The sequence below is a fragment of the Dreissena polymorpha genome, chromosome 10, assembly GCF_020536995.1.
Source record: "Dreissena polymorpha isolate Duluth1 chromosome 10, UMN_Dpol_1.0, whole genome shotgun sequence".
In the NCBI taxonomy this organism is placed as follows: domain Eukaryota; kingdom Metazoa; phylum Mollusca; class Bivalvia; order Myida; family Dreissenidae; genus Dreissena; species Dreissena polymorpha.
In genome coordinates, this window is record NC_068364.1 from 53,075,357 (window position 1) to 53,085,830 (window position 10,474).

Here is a 10,474-nt window from a genome sequence, read left to right on the forward strand (position 1 = left end):
CCAGTTCAAGGGCACCCCAACCTTCACCAAGTAACACTTTAAAAGCACCCCTACCTTCACCTAGCAACAGTTCAATGGGGCCCCACCTCGGATAAGCAACAATTCAATGCCACCCCCACCCCCAGTTACCAATACTTCAAGGGCTCGTCCACCTTTTGTAAGAATTTCAAAAAGGGCAATCCTACATCAATTGATATAAAAGGGATACTTTTTTGGCACCTTTGTAAATGCTCATAAAGACACATTGCTCAGTAAAGTACCCTGGTTTATTTGAAATTGACATAAATTTACCAATAAATTGATTTTTTCTTTTCATTTACACGAAGCGATTTTTGCATATACTTTGATTTTTAAAATTTTGATAATTTTTGAAAACTTTTGAGTGATTTAATTGTTGTGAAGTATATATCCTTCGGATTGTTACTTTCAGTGAATATTTATAATCATGTTTATTTTCCTCTATCTTTGCATAAAAATATCAGGCGCATTTTATACACGGTTGCTTGTAAGACGAGGTAAATTACTGTAATAGGAAAACCAAGTTATATTTTGCAAATATGTCATTGAATAATATGTTTAATTTTTTTAATCTTGAAAGTGGGGACATTGTTCAAAATTGGCATCAATATTTCAAAAAGTATATCCATTATACAATATGTTTAAAAATGTTTTAATTAATTTGGATGTTATTTTTCGTGCCCTGCCTTATTTCAGATTAATATAGCTATTTAATAATAAGACTGCAGAGGGGGTATTCACATGACAGCCGAGATAGCAATGTCCAAGCCGAGACTTGTATATTTTTGCTGTTTTTACGCGTTATTACTTTTTTTGAATGCTGCTCTTTTGCCAGCCACATTAGCAAGAAAGTGATAAATTTATTACATATAAATATTCGTTCTTTGTCTCAACTTAACTATCTAACGATTTTTATTAGCAGGAGCTGAAATTTTGTGATCTTGCTAAGAAATTTTCTGGAGAGAAAAGTCAAGATTTGAGGCCAATATTAATACGAAATAAACGCTTATCACTTTGTGGCTGATATTGCTGGAAAGTGAAGGCATTTACAAATTTATTTTTAATAAAACTAATAAAGGGTATAAAACGGCAAAAAAATACCTGTCTCGGCATGGACATCACCATCTTGACTGAAATGTGATTACCCCCTCTGAAGACTGGCTCAGTCCTAAGACATTTATATTTCCACTTCGAGCTTTAATTGATTGTACTACCATTACTATTTTGTACGACATTATTTTTTTTGCAGATAAGGTGGGTTGCCTTATCCACAAATTAAACACAGATGGGAAAATAATCGACCAAAATTCCTTGATTATTTTTTTCTTAAATCAAAAAACAAAGAATTGCTCCACGAAAATCAATTTTTTGAAAACCACAAAATATGATGCCAACAAATATCAATGGTTTTAGTGTATTATATGAGTCTTGCCGTGTTGCCGATCAATGTCAATTGGATTTGAAAGTAAGAATATAGATCTACAGTATTACATAGTAAAAAAGCTTGTGAACACTCTAGAAGTCACATTTTTCGGCCAATCAGCATGAAACTTGTTCAAAACATTGGTTTTATTAATACGTCGGATAAGTTTGAAAAATGTTCTTGATCAGTGGATAAACATGGCTGCCAGGGGATGGGGCAGTTTTCTCTATATTTTTGTAAGAAGCATTTTCCTTATATACATGTACATATTTAAAAAATAATCTGGGTATTAAAACATGGCCGCCAGGGTGGATGGGGTAATTGAATTTTCTATATAGAACTATTGTGAATAATTTGGAACACCTTATTTTAAAGTCAGTCGTGTCATACCATTAATTTGAAATATTTGCTTAAGAGTTTTAAGCATTTTTTCTTTCCATCTTAGTCTCTCAGGTGAGCGACCCAGGGCCCTTTGGGGCCTCTTGTTGTTGAAAGGAAGTCGTCTCTGGAACGACACTTAACACACATGCATTAAGCCCAGTTTGACTGGAACTTTTTATGGAACTTTTCTTTCATAAGAAGTCTCTTCATACCAAATGTCCAGTATATGAGAAATTTGACACTACGCTTTTTAATTAATTTGTTGTATGATGTTTGATGTGTTTTTTATAATGTCATGAACATTTGCGCTTAACGTCTGCAAAATACTTTTTTGCTGTTTTTGTTGATTTTTCTTTTTAAAACGGAATACCTTTCTAAGGGATGATGTGGTTCAATATTCTGGACCATTTACCTGTTTCAGATTCCTTCCCCCGCAAGAGAAGACTATGAGAATGAAATGGAGAAACTTAAAGCTGGTATAGTACAAGAATTCCATCATTGTTTTTAGCGTTGTCCAACATTTGAATGACCTTTTATTTCCATTACAATAATGTGCTTGTTTGTTTTGTTGTTAGCGAACAACTAATGTTAAGAGCAAATTTTGCAAGTCGGTCTGCTCTTAACTACGCTAAGAACGATAACAACCGCATCTGCCTGCGCACACTGATTAGCCTGTTTATACTTCACCAGTTATTATACTGCAGACATTGAGTGTGTGTATGTAATCAATAATGTTTAACAGCTTGTGCGACGACATTGGCCAGTATGTCATTGAAATCTGTACAAATTGGCTGCATTCAGAGAAAACTGGGCATAATGCATGTCAAATACTGTGAAACCATTATTAATCGTCAGGCATTAATTTTCATAAATTTCGTCAGTCGACCGATCGGCGAATTTAAGATCCTAACGAACAATCATGCTCTATGTTTGAACAAAAACAAACACTAAGTTGAACAATATTTTAAAACTTTACCGTAGACATGAGGCATTAAATTCCAACATAATCCATGCACACATTCACTGCTGTTTCGTAATCAAGATTAATCCGGTATTGACACAAAGGGATGTAGATTACACAAGGTACTTAACTGACACGTTACACTACTTTAAAACGCGTGTGCAGTACAGCTGTATCGAATGCGTTGACTTCGTTTCTGTAGAATGGTAATGAATTAGCGCTAATTGTTAATAACTTTATTACCCATTAGGTGCATTGTGTTTTTCAGGGGTGTTGCATATTAGCCATCACTCAGCGAATGCCGATGAAAGACAATAAACCAAATGAAAAGATGACGATGTGTGATCAACATGCGTATTTATCACAAATTAATAAAGAATATTTTATTTGCTATTTGTTGTTTGATTGTTTGCGTTTAACCACACTTATTACTATTTTATATGTATCAATTTATTTATTTTTAAATTATTTACATTATTAATTTATATACCGGTAGTTGACTTTTGGCAATTATAATAATAGAATAAGACTAATTGGCAATTGGCTTCGTTGTTACAAACACTCGTTAACGGTTATTCGATCCCACTTGTCCGCTAATCATAACAATGAACGTGTGAATGGCATACATTAAGAGGGTCCATTACTCTCCCTTGATAACAAAAGACTACTTAATTGGCATGTGACAAACAGGCCCCACCTCCTGCAGTGATTCTCAAGTGTGTTCTCGCATTCGTACCACGATTTTTCGCAACTGCGATTGATCGCGAATATGTATTACACACAAATCGGATATTGACTGACGCATTTTTTTAAAATTCAAAATAAGAAATCGGCGAATTTAAGTGCTGACGAAATCGTCATTTTTATAAAAATGACGAAATTTTGTGCTGTCGAAAATAAATGGTTTCACAGTAAGTGGTGTCCTGTGCACACAAGCTAATCAATGACGACACTTTCTGATTGTATGGTGTTTTTCGTTTGAAGAGAGTCTCTGGTACTGGTAAGACAATTAATGCATATGCATTAAGCCCTGTTTTCCCAGCATGAAGCTTAAATTATCTTTTCTATTAATGATTTGAAAAAAAAGATAAAAGTGATAATAATTTAAAGTTACCTCGCCGACAAGGCAAATAAACAAAATCAAATTTAAATCAAATAAACAACCAATGAGTTTTTTTTAAACCTTTTGGCAGTTTTAGTAAACATCTAAAAGGGACCTTTTCGCAATTTGTCCTTAAATGCTTAATATTGATAAATGTAAACATTGGATCTTAAAAGCTCCATTAAAAAAAACAACAGAATTGAAATTAAAGAAACAAAAAAAAAGTTACCCTCAACTAGGCTCGAACCACTGATCCCTGAAATAAAGTCTATCGTTTAGACCAATCGGCCATCCGTGCTCATACAATGAGAGATTATTTTATACTTTATATAAGCAATCCTCGTAGTATGAAAATAATATAATGACAACAACAGAACTCTTCAAATCATTAAATCGTTTAATTTTGTCAATTTACCAAAACGTGAAAAGGTCCCTTTAATGTCTTCAGGCTTGCCATTTGAATGAGTTCAATACACTGTCAGATCATATATCATTTATAATTTACAGGTTTAGTGGTTGCCTGTTAGTCCGGGAAAATCTTTTTCAAAAGTTGGTTACAGTTGGGCCAAAAAACTGGGCAACTAGCTTTTTCAAAGCTTGAATCAACTCAATCAAATTAAACATAGAATAAAAATTGGCGACTGTGGATCAATTAGGCCTAGCAAATGATTCAATTCAGGCTCACAACACGACATGATGCATTTAAAGTCTGTCATGTCGGCAAAATTGTTGCTCAATAGTTTTAAGAAAATAAATAAAGTATTAGATGCACATAACACCACATTTACATGATTGTAGGCTTGTTATTCTTTAGCAAGGCAACCAAAATTTTAAAGATGCTTGCCAGTGCAGCAACCAAATGCGAAAAAAGAGAAATAGTGTTGTTATATTGTCCAAGTTATCTATATAACATAAATATGATGATAAACAGTGCACCAACATCTCGACCTCTGCTTTAAGACACACTCTTTTTAAATTGGAATAGGTAAATATCTTCATTTCAAACTTGCGATATAAAAAGCTATAACATAATTTTGAAAACTGAGTTGCGTCTAAGATTATGCAATAGCGAACAACTTCAGTGCCTTCAGCGCCTTTATCATCTTAGTATGCCAGTCATATTTCGGCTGTCAGTTAACCCTTTACCAAAACAATACGTATTAAACCCTTTAGCGCATAAATATGTATTTAAACCATTACCACTTAGATACTGATTCAAACACCTCAAAGTTATCCTGGGTTAGCCATATTACCAGAACTACTAAGTGCACATAGATATGGCAGTACAGAAAAATGACAAAAGCATAAGAATTGCTGGATAGACAAAGAACAAAATTGAGCATTGTTAAAATACCTTGTAAACCATGTTGAATTGGATTATTTCTTATTTTCCGTTATGATGATCATTGCAGAAAAACAAGTTTTGGCTCTACTGCTAAACAAGTCTAAAAAAAATCACAGTATGTTAGCCTTCAACGTCTAGCTGAATAAATTGTACACCAGCAACATTGTCTTTCAGAACCATAATTACTGGTTCAGACGAGAGTTTTACCCCCACCCTCATCAACACAGATTGAAACTCCAGATAAGCACTTGTTGGTCTATCATGGGGACATCCGTATTATTGTTTGTCTTGTTTACACATCACAGTTTTGCATTTAAAAAATTGTCACCATTTAAATCTCATTGCAGGATTTGATTGGAATTGTTTAATTGGATTAACATTATGTGATTTGATTTATGTGGCATGATTTGATTTATTTTTCGTTTGGATTTACATTAAAAAGTGTGTTTTTAGCTCGCCTGAGCCGTGATCATGGTGAGCTTTTGGGATCACCTTTTCTCCGTCGTTCGTCGTCAAATTTTGCCTTGTGAACACTCTAGTGGCCACATTTATTGTCTGATCTGCATGAAACTTGGTCAGAAAATTTGTCCAAATGATATCTTGGTCGAGTTTGAAACTGGGTCACGTGAGGTCAAAACTACGTCACTAGGTCAAACAAAGAAAAACATTGTGAACACTGTAGAAGTCACATTTGATGCCCAATCTTCATTTAACTTTGTCAAAATGTTTGTCTAAATGATATTTTGGTCGAGTTCAAAAATGGTTCCGTTGAAAAACATTGCCGCCAGGGGGCGGGCAGTTTTCCTTATATGACTATAGAGAAACCATGTGAACATTCTGGATGTCACAATTTTTGCCCAATCCTCATAAAAATTGCTAAAGAAATTGGTTTAATTGAAAATTCTGACGAGTTTGAAAATGATCTAGACCGGTGAAAAAACATGGCCGCCAGTGGGCGGGGCAGTTCTCTATATATGTATATAGTGAAAACATGTGGACACTCTTGAAGTCACTTTATTTTGCACAATCTTCATGAACTTTGGTCGGACGATTTGTTTTTCGGATACGACGGTTGAGTTCGAAAATGGTTCGGATTGGTAAAAAAAAACATGGCCGCCAGGGGGGTCATGTTGATTATATTTACATAGTAAACAAAGCTTTTGAACACTCTTAAGTCACATGTTTTGCCTAATCACTATGAAATTTGGTCAAGACATTGGTTTTGTGGATATCTGGGACGAGTTCCAAAATGGTCATAATCATTTGAAAAACATGGCCGCCAGGGGGTGGTCATTTTTTTTGTTTATTTATAAAGTGAAATGTGCACAGTCTAGAAGAGATATTTTTGTCCAATCTTCATGAAATTTCGTCAGAACATTTGTGACCTGGATATGATGGTTGCGTTTGAAAATGGTTTTGATCCGTCAAGAAACATGGTCGCCAGGGGGGGGGGTCATTTTCCTTATAGTTACATATATATGATAAAACAGCTTGTGAACGCTATAGAAGTCACATTTTTTGCCCAATCATAATGAAATTTTGTCAACACATTGCTTTTATTGATATCTCGGACGAGGTCTAAAATAGTCGTGATCACTGAAAAAAACATTGCTGCCAGGTGTGGGGTAGTTTTCTCTATATGTATATAGTGAAAGCATGTGATCAGTCTAGAAGACACATTTTTTTACTAATCTTCATGAAGTTTGGTCAAAATATTTGTTCCCTGGATACGACGGTTGAGTTAAAAAATTGGTTTGATCCATCTAGTAACATGACCGCCAGGGGAGGGGTTGCAGTTTTCTTATATTTATAAAGTAAAAAGCTTGTGAACACTCTTAAAGTCACAGTTTTTTGCCAATCATCATGAAACTTTGTCAAAACATTGGTTTTATTGAATTTTCGGATAATTTTGAAAATGGTTGTGATCAGTGGAAAAACATGGCCGCCATGGGGTTGGGAAGTTTTCTCAATAGGTAGGTAAGAAGCTTTTTCTTTATATATATATATTAAAATAAATATTGGTATTAGAAACATGGCTACCAGTGTGGGTGTGGTAATTTTCTTTATAGGCATATTGTGAATACTTAGGAGCACCTTATTTTTAAAGTCAGTCTTGTCATACCAATAATTTGAAATATTTGCTAAAGATTTTTAATCTTTGTTTCTTTCCATCGTAGTCTCTCAGGTAAGCGACTCGGGGCCCTTTGGGGCCTCTTGTTTCAAATGGTATTTCAAAGTTCGGAATCAAACATCAATACTACAAACTATTCACATGTTGCCCCTAAATTGTTGAATTCACAAAGGTGACTTTGCTCTAAAGGGTCACGTTTGAAGTCATGGCAGATGAGACGTCCTCCAATTCAGATGGTACCTAGACGTTCGATTATATTATTCTCTATATTTATATTTAGCCCGTTGGATGAACGAGTATTATTTTACCATAGTAATGAATTATTTGTGCTTTGCAACACTTGGCAACACCAAACTTAGGCAAACTGTATTTTTTGGTTTAAAGACAACACACAAGTCCGACAAAATATAGTTAATTTTAGTTTACAATTGGGTTATATGTTAATATGTAGACAGCACATTTACCCAGTACAAACAGTCCTGGTTTGATTATCCTGGGAGCTGGTTGCTTTCTAGTTTCAGTTGGATCTGATCAAATGATGCTGGAGGTGATCACGTTGCAAGAGTTGGCTGGCAACTGGACTGTCTCTTCTCGGCTAACTTGGTTTCTTAAAATCAGTAATGAGCAGCTAAAGTCTAAGGAGATTGTTGCTGTAAGTCTTTTTTTAAATTACATTTTAATTGTTTCACAGCCAGTATGATTCTAAACTAGTGTTTAAAGTGGACATGTACAACAAGCATTACACTATAAAATATATATTGAAATATTTTAATTATTTAACCTACTCAATAATGATTAAAAGGTTATACATTAAAGGCCAGGTTTTACATAGTTACTTAAGTTTGAAGAGTAATTGAAACATTAATGAGCTATTTCCAGATGACTTCACTGCATGTTTAACATCACAAAATACTGAATGTTTTTGTTTGACAACTAGCGATTGGTTATACAAATGTGGTGCATCTATATAACAAGATAAGTATTGATGCAAAGCATCAAAGGGCGTCGGGAATTTCAGTGTCAAAGGCACTCAATGAAGTTACATGGAACGATTTTTTTTCTACTGTAAATATTAATATATTGGCCGATTATTTTAAACAAAATAGAAAAAGATACTGGTATAACCATTATCTATAATTGTGTGTCATAACCTCCAAATAACCATTATTTATGATGTGTTATAACTCCCAAATAACCATTATCTATGATTTTCATATTTCATTTTATTTACATTGGTTTCCTTTTTTAATGGCTTTCGTGTGCAGTTTTCAATAATGGAACAGAACTGTGTAGGTTTTAAAAATCTGCTTCATCTTGTAAGCGTAATTTCATATTTTTCTCAACTTCAAGGGGAGATGATTCTGAACTTATTCTTACGTTGCTCATTTACGATAGGGGTTATGTACTCATTGATATGAAAACACTGTAAAAGTTTGAATAAAAATGAATGAAAACTGTAATTGCATAAAGAAGCTGCTTTTCACAATACTTTGAAATTCAGTATGTAAAGTTTGAATAAAAATGAATGAAAACTGTAAATTGCATAAAGAAGCTGCATTTCACAATACTTTGAAATTAAGTAAAAGATCATAGTACATTTATTGCTCCGATATTCATCATTTGCAATAGGATTCGAGTAATACTGATATAAAAAAACACTTAACAAGTTTGGAAAGATTCAGACGAAAGGGGTGAAATCTTTTAAACAAGTGGAAATTGCTTATTTTGTCAAATTTAATAGAAAAACCTTTGGACTAAAAGGCTTATTCACCAAATAATTCTACGACTTCAGTCTAAGAATGAAGAATATTCTTTAAATTGGAATATGTGAGCATTGCGTAACTGTTGAGTCAAACTTGGTATTAACCACATCTTTCTACTTAATTCCATATATGGAAAATTGTGTTAATGACATTTCACCAATGGCATTATTTTCTTGGTTTAAAGTTTATTTTTTATTCTTTTGTCTAACAATTATTTGGTAAATACGGGCCCTTGTGAGGCTTGCTGTATTCGCTGTGTTATGTGTTATCAGGACGACACCGTGCTGGTAACGCTGGTCGTGATTGCCTGGCTCAGGAAGCACTACGGGCACCGTCAGGATGAGTGGGAGATTATTGAGACCAAGGCAGTCAAGTGGCTCGGCCAGCAGGGCCTGCAGAGACCAGTCGAGGAGCTGATAACGCTGGTCACAGCGAATATGCTGACTGCTTGAAATTAGAGCAACAACAACAATGTCATACAAAAAAAACTCTGATGTAACTTGTACAGATTGATTGAGAAGCTTAACACTCGGGTTGGACAGTAAATTGTGGGCCATTATAAACACATCATATGTACAATATTCAACATTTGAAATACTTAGGAGTAGTACTGGATAGTGGAATAATTATTTAAACTACACGATAAAAACTGTATTTGTATTTAGGGAGTTTATGTTTTCCATGAATGTCTTTCCTTAAGTTGTACTTATTGATTGTAATTTTCTCAGAATTTATATGTTCATTGTAATTTAGTAAAGAATACTTATTATCATGCATCTTTTTACGGTCATTGACCTCTGACATATCAGCATGCAGGGGGTCTATCAGAAATGCCAGTGACGGTTCAAGTGTATTCTGATGTTATAAAATAATAGCAACAATTATTTATTGTTTAATTTAAAATCCTAAAGTCCGTAAGGGACGAATATGTCAAGCATATTCTATGAAAATGTTAGTTTGTCAGCGGATATGTTACTCCCAACTAGCTTATCAAATCTGTAAGTTATAGTTATTAAGATGCATATTATATATTCACTAACCATATTGTGTTGTTAAATCATTTTGAAAACTGTAAGTTTTTGTACTGTTATTATCCCCCGCCATAGGCGGAGGGAAATTGTTTTGGCGTTGTCCATACGACCGTATTTCCTTCCGTCCGTCCGGCCGGCACTTTTGTGTCCGGAACCTTTTCTTGAAAGTGCTTGGGCGGATTTCATTGAAACTTAGTATGAATATATATATGGATAAGAGAATGATACACGCCAAATGGCATTGCACATCATCTGTTAATAACGGAGTTATGGCCCTTTGTATCTTGAAAAAATGCTTTTTAATATCAGCTTAGAGCTC

General features: G+C 34.2%; 1 protein-coding gene across 1 annotated transcript in view; it reads left to right on the forward strand.

Annotated features, from left to right (window-relative positions):
• Positions 1-10,166, forward strand: part of LOC127849120 (von Willebrand factor A domain-containing protein 5A-like) — a 69,139-nt gene extending 58,973 nt beyond the window's left edge. Inside the window, exons 19-21 of the mRNA XM_052381842.1 lie at positions 2,244-2,298; positions 7,877-8,013; positions 9,397-10,166. Coding sequence (XP_052237802.1) covers positions 2,244-2,298; positions 7,877-8,013; positions 9,397-9,576 — 372 coding nt within the window. The 3' untranslated portion in view covers positions 9,577-10,166. The remainder of the gene's footprint in view (positions 1-2,243; positions 2,299-7,876; positions 8,014-9,396) is intronic.
• Positions 10,167-10,474: the final 308 nt, after the last annotated feature.